Below are 17,899 nucleotides of genomic sequence, written 5' to 3'. Positions count from 1 at the left end.
AATCTAGGGCAGCAATAATAGATATGAAAACAAACCTCAAAAAACCTCTAACCTCAAATATCAGGTACCTAAAGTTTCTCAGTATTCGATACCTGAAATAATGCTGATTGTCTCGTTAAACAGCTAACAATCAATATACATATACCTCCTTTCAAAAGTTAAAACTCACAAGTGTAAATATAGCCACTTATTTCAGGTAAGCGTTATAATCTAAATATTGCAAAATATTTCACACAGTTTAACAGTACTATTTACACATTGTATTGGAAAACAAATTCGTAATGTTCAAAAGATTAGTGTTACAAATTAAAAAATGATTAAAATCAGTGAAAACAATGGCAAATAGTGAACAATGCTTTACAGAGCAATTTGATGCATTATCCTCCTGAAATTCAGTTGCACAAGGCTTGAGTTGGATTCCCCAAGTTAGTGGAGAAATCAACTTTTAATGTAGCAATATATACATGTACATAACCAAAAGTGAGTGTTTTAAGTGAGTATAAACTTTTGGAATTAAGTATCTTTAGCTGGTTCTCACCAGAAGCTTTCTGACTCTCGCTCACAGCAGCCAGCTGCTTCACTGGTTTCCCTTCCTCTTTGACATCAGACACCATTTTCTCTACGTCTGTTTTCTCAGATCCAGCCTTCTCTGGGAACTTCTCGTCGTATGTTTCATTCTTCTTCTGGTGAAAGTTTGGCACCTTGCGGCTAACACCTGGTGTCTTGTTCAGATTCTGCTTCATCTGGGCCGTGTGAATGGACCATAAATGTTTCCGGAGACCAAATGGGTGTGGGAACTTCTCCTTGCAGTACCGGCAACTGAATCTACGGTTGCCATGGAACTGAGCATGCTTCTTCATACTTGCCTCGGAGGAAAAGCGTTTGTTGCAGATTGGACAAGGAATCGGTTTGTTAGGATCTGAAGGATTGAAAAACAATAAACATAATAACACAGATTGCATGTTTGCCCATTACTGAATTTCAGTAAATAAGTTATTTGAAACTGAAAAATGTTCTTATATGTTGACAACATTTTGAAAAGAAATTCATCAACACCATAAAGAACTAAATGCTTCATTTCAGTTTTGAATTAGGAAAATACTGTCTACAAGCACAAGGATGATGGCATGTGATCGGTCAGAATACATAAATGTTTTTGTTTTCACCAGTAATGTTAGCTGAGTGACACAACTGCAAACCAAGAAACCACATGCAACTGAGTAACCTACTGCGGGAGTCTGTACAAGGTGACTACTGATGTGTAACGTGATGTCGGTTACATTGTGATGAAAATGCAAAAGTATTTGATTACGTGGAGGCAGACGAAAATGGCACTGACGCTGTGGGTTTGAATCCTGGCTGAGACTGAACTTAACATAAGTCATAAAATCTGTATGTTACGGAGAAAGTGAGCAAGTTAAGTTTTATGCCACACTCTGCATTATCCTGACTGTATGGAGGCTGTCTGTATATAATAGTCTGGACCAGATAATCCAGTGATCACCAGCATGAACATCAATCTATGCAAACAGGATACGATGTTGTATGTCAACCAAGTAAGCAAGTCTGACCAACCAATTCCATCAGTCAATTCCTTCTGACAAGTATGCGTCACTAAATATAATTTCTAGCCTAGATGTTTACAGGTACTTTAATGAGAAAGAGCAATCCCAAATAAAACGTGTTCACATCTACTTTCTTCATTACCATATAGTGCATATATTTCTTCACAAAATTCTTAAAACTGATATCTCAAAGCAAAAGGTGTACGTGGACTGTACAATGGAAGCTGTCTAAACCTACACTTGTTGGGACGGAGGAAATAATCCAGTATACTGTACTGGATTGTAGTGAGTGAGTTAGTTTAGTTTTACGTCTCACACAGCAATATTCCAGCTATATGGCGGCGGTCTGTAAATCATCGAGTCTGGACCAGACAATTCAGTGATCAACAACATGAGCATCGATCTGCGCAATTGGGAACCGATGACGTGTCAACCAAGTCAGCGAGCCTGAGCCTGATACCGTTAGGCGCCTCTTATAACAAGCACAGTTGCCTTTTATGGCAAGCATGGGTTGTTGAAGGGCTATTTTACCCTGGGACCTTCACAGGATGCCGGATTGTAGGGTTGACATGATTACCTCCAACCAGAAGTGTCCCAGTTTTGTCATTCTCATATAAAACATGTCAACTCACTGATTACATGTACAAGTATACCTATACCGAACTAACATTAAACTGCCTTTTCTGGCAATCATGTAGTTTCAACACATGATCAATTGGTGACAATACACATTCTAACTCTTCACAACATGCCAGATTAGACAGATGATTATTGTATAAACACATATTCCGGTGGTTCATATCATGCCACAATCCGGAACGGATAGCTGCCAGATCGTAGAGCTTCTAAACAATAATAAATGTACAAGCCATGGATGGGACTTAAGCACTGACAACTTTCCAGATAGGACGGCTGTCAGATTTGACAGCTTCCACTGTATAACAAAAGCACATACCCATGGTGGTCAAGTCCTTGTTCTGCTCTGATCCACCAATCTTGCCACTTCCTGAGTCTGATGATGTTAGTGCTGATGTGACCAACTTTTTCTTCATCTTCTTCTTCTTGATTATATTGACCTTCACCGGCTTCTTAGCCATCTCTGAAGGTTCCATCCTGACAGGTTTATCCCGCCCGGACTCCATCTGCTTCAGCTGAACCGCCATTTTGGATTCTGAACCTGAGTGCTCCATGCGGACATGCTTCCTGAGTTCTGCGACTGTTGAGAATTTTTCGGAGCAGATTCCGCAGGCAAAATTCTTGTTAAGATGAAACTGAAGATGCTTTTTCATGTTGGACTCCTTGTTGAAACCTTTTCCACACACCATACAACACACTTGCTTGGATTCTGTTTTGAAGGATAAAAAAGCATATTAATTTTGCAAACATGTAAGCATTAGTGAACTGGTATATCTATTTCTTGATTTCATGCAACACACAGAGACTACGGACACAGTGTTACAGCTACACAGCTATATGGAATTGGGGCATATTTCTTTTTTCACCCATACCCTTTCAGGAACCCATTCTCATTCTTAAAAGCAGCCAATCGGATTGAGTGGTTTAGGTTTATTGACTAACTGATTCATAGCATCATTTCCTACATGCGTAGACGAATGCTTATGATATTTATCACTGTGTGCCCCTTCAGACCATGCCATTTAGCTGGAATGCTGCTGTATGTAGCATTAAACAACGAACAAGCAACAATATCTAAAAGTATACCAAACATTAATCTGAGAAGCACAAATAGGATTCTTTAGCTGAGGTAATATGTTTACCATCAAAATACATTCTGCATGCAACTGGTAAAACTGCAAAACTGAGACTTACTAATACTCACATGGCAACAATTTCAAACGATAAAAATGAAAGGAAGTTAACTACTACAACTATCACCTGCTTAATGAAGCATAAAACTTTCAACAACAAAACTTTTTATCTAATCTATGACATGTCAGGTCAACAGGATTTGTCTGTGTATTTGCCATGTTTCAATCATGCATACCGTCTCTTTGTTTCTAAATGTAGAGCTGCCAACTCAGAATCTTATGAAAGCCTGGCCTGAACCCTGATGGTGAAATTTGGGGGTAAGCGTGAGAAGGGACTTGGATTTAGCATAGAAAATGCTATTTTCTTCATTTTCTGGGCATACTTCCCTGATAAGACGCAACTCAAATCAATATAATTTAATGTATACTTACTAAAATTGATTCAAACATTCTAAATTTATAAACATCTTTGTACTTCCTTTTAGTTTTTCAAAGACAAATAAGAGAGTGACTTTTGTACCTGAGTAACTCTGCCCAAATCAGGGTGGTTGGCATCTCTGCTAAATGCCAATCAGTAAGTTCTTTCAAAAATACTGTTAATTTACTGGTTAGTCTTACAAATACCATCTACAAATGTTCTGATGTACTGTTTATTGGTCACTGCGTAATATTCCAGCTCTATGTCTATCAAGTGTATAAAGATCATGTCATGGCCTGACAATCCAGTGATCAATGATCCCCAGAAATAGCATAAGAAGACATACCATCTACCAAGTCCCAGCTATCAATTTGGTAGCCTCTCACCACCAGCAAAGGATGCTGGGAATCTATTACAACTTACATATATGAAAGAAAAACTAACCAAGGTGCGTCTCCTGATGTCTTGCAAGGTTGTTCTTTCCGCTGAAGGTCATACTGCACTTTTCACATGATAACTTCTTGGCCATTTTCTCCTGAGATGGATGGTTCTGGGTGTGTTTCTTCAGTTCATCAAGGTCATCGTACAGTTCCGAACACAAGTAGCATCTGTAGACGCCTGGCATTGTTGTTTTCGGCTTACCATCCTCGGTTCTCTCTGTACCTTGGTCCTTCTCAACATCGGAACTTTTCTGTTTGTTTGTGTCTTTAGAAAACCACTTGGCATTTCCTTTACAGTTCCTCACTGCAGATTCTTGTAGTACAACATTAATGAGGCAGTTTGTGATATCACTGAGCGGTAGGTACTTTGCATTGATATGACTACGGAGGAAATGTCGCTTTAAACTGAACGCGTGGTTATAGGGAGCGTGACATATATCACAAGAAAACATCTTCTTCCCCAGTTTATTTTCTGCATGATGTTCAGGTCTGATCTCAAATTGGAATATCTTGCCTGATTCGTGTTCACTATGAAGAACCATTCCTGCCATTGCAAGATCAGGTGGACCATCAGTCTTGATCTTATTCTGACCTTTGACCTTGGGACTTGCTGCTGACATATTTTTCAGTTTAGGTATGGCTAACTTTTTAGGTGATGTTGAAATGTCTGGTTTTGAGACACCATTTTTAGCATCCTGCATGGCAATAAGGTCTTTAACCTTCAATGCTTTCTTTGGAGTTATTTTCCTGGAATTAATTCCTGGAGAAACATCAGCAGATGGCACAATAATTAGATCCTTAATTGGCGTACTGCTTGCTGTCTGTGGTTTCTTAGTAGGGGTTGTTGGTTTGCCCTTGAGCATATTCACGTCAATACTTCCAGTGGACTTTGACTTGCTCAGCTTCGGCAGTTTCCTCTTCTCCTCTAAAACTGCAGAAGTGTCTTTTGCTTTCTTCAACTTTGTGTCAGAAGTCATGATCTCGTACAACAATGGCGTCCCCATGTCATTTCCAGGGGTTGACTCAGACACGGAGGAAGACTTCTTTTTCCTTTTACATGGTGCAGTTACTGGAAGAAGACAGGATCAAATGATCAAACTTCCTTGACCTCCCAAATATATCTAGTGAGCTACTTTTATTTTTACGCTGTTTTTAGCAATATTCCTGCAATATCACGGCTGGGGACACCAGAAATGGGCTTCACACATTGTACCCATGTGGAGACTTGAACCTATGTCTTCGGCGTGACGAGCGAACACTTTAAGCCCCAGGCTATTCCACCAACCCCAAATAAATTTTGGTGGTTTACTGAGCTGCAAAACTTGCAGCTAACAAGAATGTCAGCAAGCATTCACCACTGCCTGTACTGCACGGTCATGATAGCTTAAGCTATGACTTTAGCTGGACCAAGCCTCATTACCAGTTGTATGATATCTCCAATCTGTCTGTACATTATGAATACAATAACTGTTGCTACTCCAAAAATAATACATTAACAGGTTACATTGTTTAAATGACCTTAATACAAGGCCAGAGTCCTTAACTTTAAACTAAACAGGAATATTATGATAAACATAAAATACTACACCTTAACTACATGATAAATGATCCACTTTCTAACAACCATATTCGTAAAGGCCAGGTAAAACTTCAGATATGCTGTCTAAATTTAGCAAAATACAGTCATGCCTTGTTTATCCGAAAACTTGTGTTTTTCTTGAAATCGTCCGGATAAACGAATTTCCAGATATCTGGGCCATGGACCGTATGTACATGTACAAAGAAACATACAAAGAAACGAACATAATAGGACTCAGACGTAATCTTTATTGATTGATAACACTTCAACAAGCACCTGCTGCTTCACCTTCATATTTCCTGCTCGATACACTATGTCCAGACATAAAGTATTTTAACCAGCCATGAGACTACGCCAATTCTGTGATACCCATGTTATCGCCAAAAGTACGAGCTTTTTCAATTAACATTTCGTCATTGACAGGGCAAATTGACACACCTGAAAATTAACTTAGGGTCACCTTGCTAGGTAAAGGTAGTGAATCTTCTCATGCTTTCAAGACTGCTTTTATGTTAAGGCACACAAGGCCAATTAGTATTTGTGTATGTAAACATACTGACAAGTGCTCAGCCATACAGATATGCCTATAATTTATCGTGTTGTTTGAGAAACTGACCGTCAAGCTATGGAAACCGGATTTTGAGATAAGTGAGTCATTTTATAACGTGAATTGATTTTGAGGAATTTTCGTTCGGAAAGTGAGTTTTACATATATCTGTGGTTCGGATAAACGGGGCACGACTATACACAAAATGCAATCATAATTCCTAAAGAATTATGAACTGTCAGTTTAACTGCACCTGGCATATTTCAAAATCCCCCAAATATCAGAAGCAATGTGTAATAACGTTTTACAGCTAGAACTTGCGTATCTAAAAATCTCTAATGAGCTTTATTTACTCACTGAATGCAGGCATCACACAAACATGAATGCTAGACTACTGTTTACAAGTCAATAATTTTTATTAGGTACATACATCACTTGTAAGTTCATGCAACACGTTACGCACTAGGGGCATCATGAGAACACAACAAAAAGTAGGCATCACATGAAACATAACTATTAAAAACACATCCTTTAAACATATGAGACTGAAAACATACTCGATATCCAAAGAATGCTAACTTGAAGTAACTACTCAAAATTTATGCGTGAAATGCTTGGCAGAATTTGGATCAGTGCTCAACCTTCTCAAGAAAGAACCACTCTCCCTTTACATGAGTGAGTTCAGTATTATGCTGCTTTTAGCAATGTGGAAAACGAATCCTGGTGTCAGGTGTGACAAGCAAACACTTTAACCAGTAGGCTATCCCACCTTCAAGTACTGGGCAGAGTCCTACCGACAAAATATTGCCTCTTGTAAGTGATTCACTCTTTTAATGGATAAAGCCAAAAATGAAATGAAGAAATGTTTGGCTGATTGATTCAAACAGAACTTAAGTTGTGATTGCATTCCTTACTTAGGCTAGGCCAATTTTATTTCTTTTTTTTCACGGATTTTTGTCCTCAGAAAACCTAAAGACAGGAGGGAAAGCAAATAATAATAATAATAATAATAAAAACCCAAGTCAAAGTAATCTTTCTTCTACATAATATAATACTTTACTTTTGTTTATTTATGATGTGTATGTTGGTTAAAAAAACTCACAGAATTTTCCTGCACTTTTACATGTTTAGCCCACAAAAAAATTTGGATTTTTTTTTCTTATTCTTGAAAATATAGGACCGACAGATCTTTAAAACAAGATATAAAATTGGTCTGACCTTAACATTATATTTTGCTAATCAGTATGCTTAAAGTTGAGTGTGTCATCTGATTCCCTTCTACTATCTAACAGAAAAATCCAAATCCAAAAAGGTCTCAGTGAACTTCTTGGACATAAACAGAAGCAAACAATGTGCCTTTGTTCACACCCTAACTGTCCAGTATTATAAATGAGAGTTGTCTGGACTCCAAAAAGATACATCCAGATATGTCTTTGCCCTTGGTTTCAGAAATTCAAGGTCACCAACCTGTTTCCTTCTCTTCTACAGCATCAACACTCTTCCTCTTCTTTTTTTTCTTCTTCTGCATCTGGTAGCTCAGAGAGAACCATGTCAGAAGTTCCTCCCCGGCCGGGATGTCCTAGAACACAGTGAGTGAGTGAGTGAGTGAGTGAGTGAGTGAGTGAGTGAGTGGGTGGGTGAGAGAGTTTCTACAATAGCACTGAAATGTAGACATTGAGTCTAAGATTCAACCTGGTGTAAGAAATCTTGCCTTCAGATTCTTGCTTAATTTTGTATTCTTCTTGGTATGTATAACACAAAGAGACAATGTCGTAACCATTTTGAGTAAAAAACATAAATATGTCGAGTTAAACATAACTCACAACTGGAGTCACTTTGGAACTGAGTCACAATGTGCAGATCCTGGCATAGCCAAGGTAGACAAATCTGCAGACAGCATTCTGGCAATCTAGACTCCAGGACTACTTTTTTACAGTAGAATGACATGACTCAGCACTGTGTTGTCAATGAAGTGGAGGTATTTTTAACAATTTATAAAATACATCCTGGTGAAGTTAGTACTAGCACAAGCTTTTGCTGTGAGAAACATTTACAGCAAACAGTGTTGCCAAATTCTATTAGTGAAAGACAGTATCCTTTTCACCTCAAAACTTCTTACCTATATTTTCTGTGTTTTTAAATGTAAGCTGTTCTCTAAGTAATACATTGTGAGTGACTGAGTGAGGCTTAATGCTGCAGTGATTGGTGATTTGTACTAATGTGTCCATGAAAGCTCGGAAGAAAGCCGAATTGATGCTGGCTCCCGACATTTTCTGAAAACACCAGAGTAATAACATCTTACCCTGATGGCCTTGTAGAATATTTCACTGCCGATCTGTACAGACACAATATTCTGTTCCTCAAAGTAGCGGGCACAGTTGACATATCTCATCCAGTTTCCTGTCTCTGGCTTAGTGGCATTGATGATATGCATCAGCTCGTTTGTGTTTGAGTCATAAACCTGACGTTAGATGCATAAATACATTTTCAAAATTACGTCACATTAGACATATCAGTGAGACCGTCATAATAGTTACCAACAAGTGCAGTAGAGTGGAAGCTGTCTTAACCGGCACTCATCGGGACTGAAGAAATAATCCGGTTTAGACAACATGCCACATTGTAGAACTGATGATAAATGTACATGCCATGGACAGGACTGAGACTTTATGTCGGTGTTGACAAGTTGTCGGATTGGACAGATGCTTGTTTTGACACCTTCCACCACTGCTCTTGCAAACCTGATCTACACTGTCATGATCAGAAATAAATGAGATTTTTACTTGTCCACAAGAATGCCTTGCAAATGAGATGTCATCCTACATCCTACTCATGTTGTACGGAGACTACAATTTCAGCAATATTCCAGCAATGTCACAGCAATGAACACAACAAAAAGGATTCACACACTGTACCAATGTGGGGAATCAAAGCTTGGTCTTTGGTGTGACAAGTAAATGCATAACCACTAGCAATGTCACAGCAAAGAACACAAAAAAGGCCTTCAATAAATATGCGAATGAGGGGAATCACACCTTGCTCCTCGGTGTGATAAGTGAATGCTTAACTGCTAGCCTACCCCACAGACCCCTCGTCAGCTTTCTGTTGTAGGGAAATTGACGAAGGTGAGTGAGCTTAGTTTTACGCCACACTCAGCAATATTCCAGCTATATGGCGGTGGTCTGTAAATAATCGAGTCTGGACTGACAATCGAGTGATCAACAGCATGAGCATTGATCTATATAACTGGGTACTGATGAAATGTGTTGACCATGTCAGCGAGCCTGACCACACAATCCCATTAGTCGCCTCTTATGCCAAACATAGTCGCCTTTTGTGGCAAACATTGGTCTCTGAAGACCTATTCTAACACGGATCTTCATGGGCCTGATGTAGGTTTCAAATGTCAGTAACTTTGGTGAAATTCTGGTACTGACAAACAAAGAAGCATAATAACTAGCCATTCTCAGACTCCAAAGGTGCAATGAAAGTCGCTGCCATAGATGACATAGGTACTTTTTCCTCATTCATGATTTTGAATGCTACCTGCATCTGAAACAGTTTTTATCATGACATTTAGTAAAAGTTCAAACAGTATACAAGCAAAACTATAAACTATTTACATGATAGTTTCAGCAATGAACCTACCTCCCACGCATAGCGATAATCCACCTTACTATCACCTCCCTCCAGGATTACCTCCCCTGCATAGGGGCCATACATCTGTCCCTCATGGACCCGGTTGAGGCAGAATACACCTGCAGAGGTAACATGGAGTAGGAGAGGTTGAATGGGACGTTAATATTATCTCTCACCATAATAATATATAATGATAATGGCCATTTATACCTCGTCTTTTTCACACGCTTGTGCATGCTCAAAGCTCTAACATATTATTAACCAGTATAACCCAAGCTGTCTGTGAGGCGCTAGGTTGTTAATCACATGACTTGTCCCACCGGGTACCCACTTTCTGCTGGGTGAACAGACGCAATTTTCAACAAACTCATTAGCATAAGGTGAGACCACATGTATCACATGTGCTTGGTTGTGGGGCAGGACTGAAGTCCAGAACTCTCAGGAACCAAGCTGCCAAACAAGGTCACCCATCCAACGACTTGCTACACTCAACGCTGCTGAACTTCAACCAAGTTATGACCCAAGCTCTGTGCACAGGACCACATGCCACGTGTATATTTAAGTAGAAATCAACTGGTCCCATATCAACATGAGAGTTATCTACATTACACAGGGGCTACATCAACTTCCAAACTTTCAATTAAGCAGGATTATCTGCTAAATAGAAAGACATATGGGATTGTCCTTATCAAAAGTTGAGAACATGCATCTCTATGGCAAGAGACGTGAGATGCATGGTTATCCCCAGTTTTTGGTCTAAATGAGTGAATATACGATCTGAATGTAGGACTGGGACGATACACAGATGCATTGGGATATATTTAAGTTTGATACAGTTATCGTATTGTCGACAAAATGATACACAACTTCTTTTCAAAACAGTATTATCTTAAACATGAAAAACTACTTATCTAGATACAAACACACAAGTATGATAGAATTACCTACTTGTTTATTATAACAGTGTTACCTTGAAATAAATCATCTTAAATCGTAACATTGTGTCATTCTTTCAAGGGTGTATGTATTGTGTTACATATCGTTTCGCAGGTAAAATATTGTGAAACGTTACTTATTGTGACATCATGCCCTAGAATGTAGTTTATTGGCACTGTCAGAATATTGGCCAATTAACAACAACCTGTAAATGTTCGAATTTGGACCATATAAATCAGGCCCAGATACAACGAAATACTGTCCTTGTCATCAAGGTATCATTACCATTTCAGCTATCTACAGACATCTGTTATCAGAAAAAAGTGTGTTGCATTCAAGATTGTAAACCAAAAGTCACCATGTTCTTTGATCTAATTAGCTGAAAATCATGACTGAATGGTATTCGATTCCTGGAAATTGCAAGACTGTTTGCTGCCCATTGACACTTAAAAGCATCGCACACAATTGGTTTATTGTATCATCGTCAGTAGTGACGTCATTCAAATCATATTGTGACGTAGAGTCAGAATAACATCACAAATTATCAGATCCAGATGTTACCATGGGAACCAGCTGAAACAGTTAGCTGATGACACATCACTGCTGTACCCGTACTCGATGTAAATGAGTACAGACAGTAAAATCCATGTTAGCCTTTTGGTTTACTGTTGTGTTTCCATTGTCAATAAACATCATGTGTTGGCCAGTTTCCAGGTGTTACTAAGTATTTTAAGCCTGGGAATATTTTCTTCGATAACTGCAGCTGACAAATAAATTCCTGTAAATAAAAACTTCAATAACACCTGGAAATTGGCCAACACATGCCGATTATCTCCTAATTCTATCATGACTTCAGTAAATACTGGATTGTGATTAGTTAATCAAAAGTCAATCAGAGGTATATAATTACATTATATTCCTCTGATTTTCCCCACACAGTATGTATTTGTTTTAAAATGTTAACGTGGTTATCGTAGAATGGAGATAAATGTTATTATTATATATCTCTGATTTTCAATCGCAGTACATTTACCTCCTAAGTATCGTCTTTTAACATCTTTTGACAAATTATCTAACCAGTGACCTTTACCTCTTCAGGAAATCGACCAGAGGCAATTGTGCTAATTAGAAATGAGAGGGCATTAACAGGTGAAACATCTTCGAAGTAAATATTTTAATTAGCATGCTTTCACTTCTGACCAATAATTCATGTTGATTCTGCCTTACCTTTTGTGCCATCCCCCACCCCTGAGTCCTTCAGAACAAGCCCAGGGGGAGTCAGCAGGTGGCGGGGGATGCTGTCTTGTGATGCTGTTGCCATGGCAACTACGTTGACATCATATAAAGTGTAACATCTGGAAAAATGAGGCAAATGTGTTCATGTAATTTAAATGACTATTTCTTAACATGTATTCATTTGTCAATAATGTTTTGTTTCAAGGTAAGTATTTTTCATAAATATGTTTCATAAGTATTCATATATAATTTCAAATCATATTATTTGTACATAAGGATAGTGAAAGTTTGTTACTGACATTTTGAATCAAAGTATCATGATTTATCAATGTACTGATTAATACTGAAACAATGCATTACGCATACATATGGATAAATACTTCCAATTCAACCACTCAACTTGATGGTAAATGTCAACCAGGATTATCCAACTAGTCAATATAATTCATACTGTCTCTTTTAACCATAGTAATATGACTAAAATGTCAGCATTCACAATAAGCGAAGGTTAATGCTTTAATTTAAATTCATCATCTGGTATCAGTATGATACTGACACAACTAATTTATCAATTAATGAATTCTGTACATGATGATATCGTTAAACTAATATGCACAATCCAGTAGTAATCAATGGGCCTTTGTGCTCACATGGGTCAATGAAGTGAGATAAACAGAAAAAATGGATACCTGGATTTTCTTGAACTTAAGCAAAGTAATGCAAGGATTTGAATATAATCCACAATATAAGAGGAATGAGCAACTACAAAGTTTCTAAAGTCTTAAAATCTTTACACCAATTAACATTCACTGGTACCTAAAAAAAACCTGGCTCTATTAGGCTAAAAACAAATGCTGTGGTTCCGAGTACCTGACTGACCTTTGAATTCTGGTGCCAACCCTGTATTTTCTAAGCAGTAAGAGCATTCAGATACCATTGTTTTTCCCCGTGACAGAAGGACATTGGTTATTCTGATACAGAAAGACAACATGATGGCTACAAGCTTGATTGTATAAACAATTACACATTAATAAATGTGTTATTACGCATCATTTTTTATATTTGGCCTTATCGCTTGTATGCAAAATGATGTCTTGCTTTGTTTTTACAGCATCAAACATGTGATGCCACAATGTCAATAAATACACTCATCTCTACCTAAGTACACATGGTAAAAGGATTGTGATGTTTATTGTGAACAATAAAATGACAGGAAGACATAGAAAACCGAATCCTGGGTTTGTGCTGTTTTTTTTGCACCTGTGAGCATTTGACTGAAAGACTTGTAACAGCAAGGTTCCGCTCTTTCTGTAAATTACCATGGTAACAAGCCATCCACAAGTCTTATGTCTGTGCCCATGGCTGATTTTAAAGCTGAACAAACTCATAATTTTAAGTCCAGTCACTGACCCCCATTCTTGTAACCCAAGACTTACTAACATATGTCTATATTATTCACTCCAATGTATAGGCCAGTGTTCCATCCATGAGAGAATAAGCTTCACAAAGCCAACACATGTTCCACCATGGTGACCTCTACACTTTGACCCTGCATATATATGTCAGCCATTCAGAAGATTATGTAAATCACAAGAAGGTGTTGCCTTGTCGAGATCAACCTGCTTACTGTATTTATGAACACAGTTGGACACTTTTGGTCACCAAGTGACATCAACTGCACTTGCACTAAATGTACTTCAAACAATACATGCATATAAATTTATGTTGCATAGACATTTCATGAAAGCTTTCACTGGGAAAAGTATTCTAATTATATAATGGAGTGTCAGATTGTAGATAGAAAACATGTACCATACCAATCGACGGAAACAGGAAAATAACCTGTTTTGGCTGTTACTCTGTAGGCCTTAAATTTACACAACTGCAAATGGAGATGTCAAAATAACTCGCTTTGGCCTAAATAGGTATTCAAAGGGATGTGTAAGACAATATCCTGAAAAGCATGTTCACTCGTAAAATCGGGCAAAACAGAAAAACAGGAATAGCTGCTGAAAATAATAGATCAGACAATAGATGACAACTAGGTGTTCATTCAGGTATGACAAAGGACCATTGACTCATCTGGCATGAAATGCATGCGTTGCCTACTGGCAGAAAAGGGTCATGTCAATGATATTTTGTGCTTTTTCATGAGAGTTGAATATGTCTCATCTATTGATTGACATCATATGTGTCTTGTTTTCATGCTGTTTACATTAAGATATGTAAAAGAGTATGATACCTGATACCCGCAGGAAAGCATTGTATTAAATGTCTCAAAATATACAGATGGCATGACCATCAGCAGATTGACAGGATTGGATATTGTTCTATATGTTAGACATACCATGTACTTCCCTACTTTAACCCCTATGAGATTATCATATCTTAGACATCGCTGGGTCCTGAATAAGTGGGTTGGGTTATAAGCATTACTGTAGCCAATATTGAAACATCATGTAGAAGGACAACACTCAGACATTAGTCATAAACTTCAATGAATCAATGCATAATTTAAAAAACGTTACATGACTTCTCAGTTAAGGTCTGATGGTCTGGACCTGTTTGGATCTTTTGCCATTGTCATAGTGAGTGAGTTTGGTTTTACCCAACTTCTAGCAACATTCCAGCAATATCATGGCATGGCTTCACTTATTGTATCCATGTGGGGAATTGAACCCAGGTCTTTGATGTGACAAGCATATACTTTAACCACTAGGCTACCCTACCACCTTTGATGTTAGTCATAAGTCTTAAGTCTGTATAAATAGTTGTCATTAAGTGCCATGGTTCGTTGGCTCACGATCTAGTTTGACGGCTTCAAGTCATTATATGTATAATATGTTTTGGTTTTTTTTCACTCAAGTCCACATACATATTACTTGCAAATATTCACAGCTTGGACATATTACCATGGTTACAGAATTATGTTTAAGGATTGAATTTGTGCAATTCAATATTGATAAAATGTGATGATGGTCAGTGAGTCAGTATGAATCCAGGGTATGAGTGGTCCAGTAGAAGGGGCAGCAATTCATCGAGTTTGAATCCACATTAACCCCCTTTATGTCAGCACCATCCCTATTGGTCTTACCAAAGCGACAAACATCCACATCTCAGAGACTGTTCAAAACAGCATCAAATCCAGCTGACCCAATCAATCACTCTCGTTAACTATCTAACATTCCTTCTTTCACATTTAGGAGTGCCACACTAGTAGCATCAGGTGGTAAGGGTTGAGGTTTAGTGAGAGTTTAGAAGTTTCCAAAGCAGGGCAGTGATGCAGGGATAGGCTCTGCAACTGGAGGAAGCACATTACAGGCTCTTTACAAAGACAGCATCATGTCTCACATGATGCAAACAGGTTTAAACTCACAGTTATGAAATGTTTCAACATCTAGAAGCATACCTCCACTTCTCTATACTTCACCGTATGAACATTATGCCCATTTTGTGATCAAAGTTACACAATTGTCAGAATATAGGACATAGAGAATTATGAGCACTACATGAGTGTCAGGGCATCTTCACAACCATTTGTGAATGTACTTACAGTTGATACAACACTTGGATAATCTCATATCACTATCGGCTTAACAAAAACACCCGCACGAACACTCAGTGATGGCAAGATGACAAGTCTGTAGGGGTCAATAGAATCACTTATAATGGCCTATCCAAAGACTGCAAATTTTCTTTTTTCACATGATGTCAGAGATGACGCAATGCAGACTTGTCAGTTCATTCTAGATTTGAGTAGGACTTGCATTTCAGTTATTCTCGGATGCCTGAGTGAGTGAGTGAGTGAGTGAGTGAGTGAGTGAGTGAGTGAGTGAGTGAGTGAGTGAGTGAGTGAGTGAGTGAGTGAGTATTGGTTTACACTACTATTAGCAATATTCCATCAATGTCAAACCAGATATGTGTTTCACATATTTAACCGATGTGGGGAACTGAACCTGTACAACGCTTCAACCACAGGGCTACCCCACTGTCCCACTAAGGTTTGGGACATGACATAGCCTTGGGACTGACTACACAATCTTCCCTTTCATATTTTTCAATATCCTACTTAGTTCCAGCAAACAGCTGAATGCACTGGTGCAAAAATTAACATATTCCCAAATCTCTCTTGCAGAGGTATAAGTGTGAATTCTCTTAAGAGAAAAGGAAATGGCCTACACAAACACACAAATATCACTACACAATTGTCAGAATATAGGACATAGAGAATTATGAGCACTACATGAGTGTCAGGGGATCTTCACAACCATGTGTGACTGTACTTACAGGTGATATAACACTTGGATAATCTCATATCACTATCGGCTTAACAAAACACCCGCACGAACACTCAGTGATGGCAAGATGACAAGTCTGTAGGGGTCAATAGAATCAATAAGGCTGATTCTGCAACAGTAGGTTCACAGGCTGCATTGATAATGCATAACGAAGCCAGCATGCCTTACCAGACATTCAACAGCAATACATGTTGTACTGTAATACTAGAGGCATGTGTCACTGCCAGCGTTGGTGGGGGAATCTAAAAGGACGTCTTGTCGATATTGCTGGCATGGCTTTCACAGAGGTCCTTGAGGATTTTAGCTTTAGTGAATAGATATAAATATTCATGTCTATCATTTCTGATTCAACTTTAATAGTTCAGGATCATATACTAATGTGGTAACTTTTAAGAAAATGTCTGCGAGAGACATGCAAGTTTTGGTGAATAATAACTTAGTTTTTGCTTGTAATTACTTTTTTAGATAATTCCTGTCTCTTATTCAGGTGAATGAAGAGAGAGGAAGTGGCTCTTAAAATTTGACATGTTTTAACAAAATTTCCCTTTCCCAAAAAGTTTCAGATTTGTTATTCTAGATGCTGCAGAACTAAAATTATTTCACCGACCTAAACCTAATTGTGATGAAACCAGACTACAGACACACATCCATGTACAGTCAAGTCCTGTTAATCTGACCTGTGTAATCTGACCGTCATCTTTATTCAACACTTTCATTCGTAACAAACAGAATGAACATAATTTAGTTTCATTAATTCACTCTGACATCCTTGTTAATCCAACAACTGGCTGTGCACTGGACGATGTCGGATTAACAAGACTTGAGTTTATATAGTAGACTTTGACCTGAAATTTGTACTCGTCTGAGAATATATACAATGGCGGATGGATTGCTCTCTAAATAAGTCCATATTGTTATTTCAATACAGATATCAAAAGGCTACACCACTGTCATCACCACTGTCATCACCACAACTGTAAATAATCTTCATGACAACAGTATACAAGTTCAAATCACTTCCAAAGCAGTATTTGTTTTCTTGCATGACATAGATACTAAAGGAAAAGGACGTCATGTTTCATAGGACAACTACATTTTCGGGTCATTACGTTCACAATAAATCTTAACATCCTCAGTAATAATGTTAACTGTTTGAGGCTGTTACGCAATGTTTATAGCGAATGTTTAACACAAAGGCTGTCATGGTTGTTACATACTGGTGAAGCAACCCTGTGACCTTTTGATCACAGACTTGGCGAGTATTTAGAGACATCTTGCCAGCTTCTACTTACATCAGCTATTTATCTCCATGCTTCATTTACTAGATGCTTCTTTTCAAACCACCATCATCTCTACAGATAGATATAAGACGGTTAGGTTTAATCAACACTGAGAACTGATGAAAGGCCAACAGTGTGACACAATCATTGTCATAAATGTTTGATGGCTAACTCCTCAGGATTTGTAGTATG

At 38.1% G+C, this 17,899-nt stretch overlaps 1 protein-coding gene across 2 annotated transcripts in view; it reads right to left on the bottom strand.

The window, feature by feature from the left end:
- LOC137268134 (uncharacterized) overlaps positions 1 to 17,899 on the bottom strand; it is a 49,049-nt gene that overhangs the window by 7,628 nt on the left and 23,522 nt on the right. For both annotated transcript variants that reach the window (XM_067802658.1, XM_067802657.1), the window contains exons 2-8: positions 12,121 to 12,248; positions 9,967 to 10,076; positions 8,621 to 8,779; positions 7,786 to 7,897; positions 4,197 to 5,261; positions 2,521 to 2,910; positions 539 to 919 (exon numbers count right to left, since the gene is read on the bottom strand). In XM_067802658.1, the coding sequence (XP_067658759.1) occupies positions 539 to 919; positions 2,521 to 2,910; positions 4,197 to 5,261; positions 7,786 to 7,897; positions 8,621 to 8,779; positions 9,967 to 10,076; positions 12,121 to 12,214 (2,311 nt within the window). In that variant the 5' untranslated portion in view covers positions 12,215 to 12,248. The remainder of the gene's footprint in view (positions 1 to 538; positions 920 to 2,520; positions 2,911 to 4,196; positions 5,262 to 7,785; positions 7,898 to 8,620; positions 8,780 to 9,966; positions 10,077 to 12,120; positions 12,249 to 17,899) is intronic.

Source organism: Haliotis asinina, chromosome 16 (assembly GCF_037392515.1).
Source record: "Haliotis asinina isolate JCU_RB_2024 chromosome 16, JCU_Hal_asi_v2, whole genome shotgun sequence".
NCBI lineage: Eukaryota > Metazoa > Mollusca > Gastropoda > Lepetellida > Haliotidae > Haliotis > Haliotis asinina.
The sequence above is the reverse complement of the archived record's forward strand: the minus strand, read 5'-3'. Positions and strand labels throughout refer to the sequence as shown.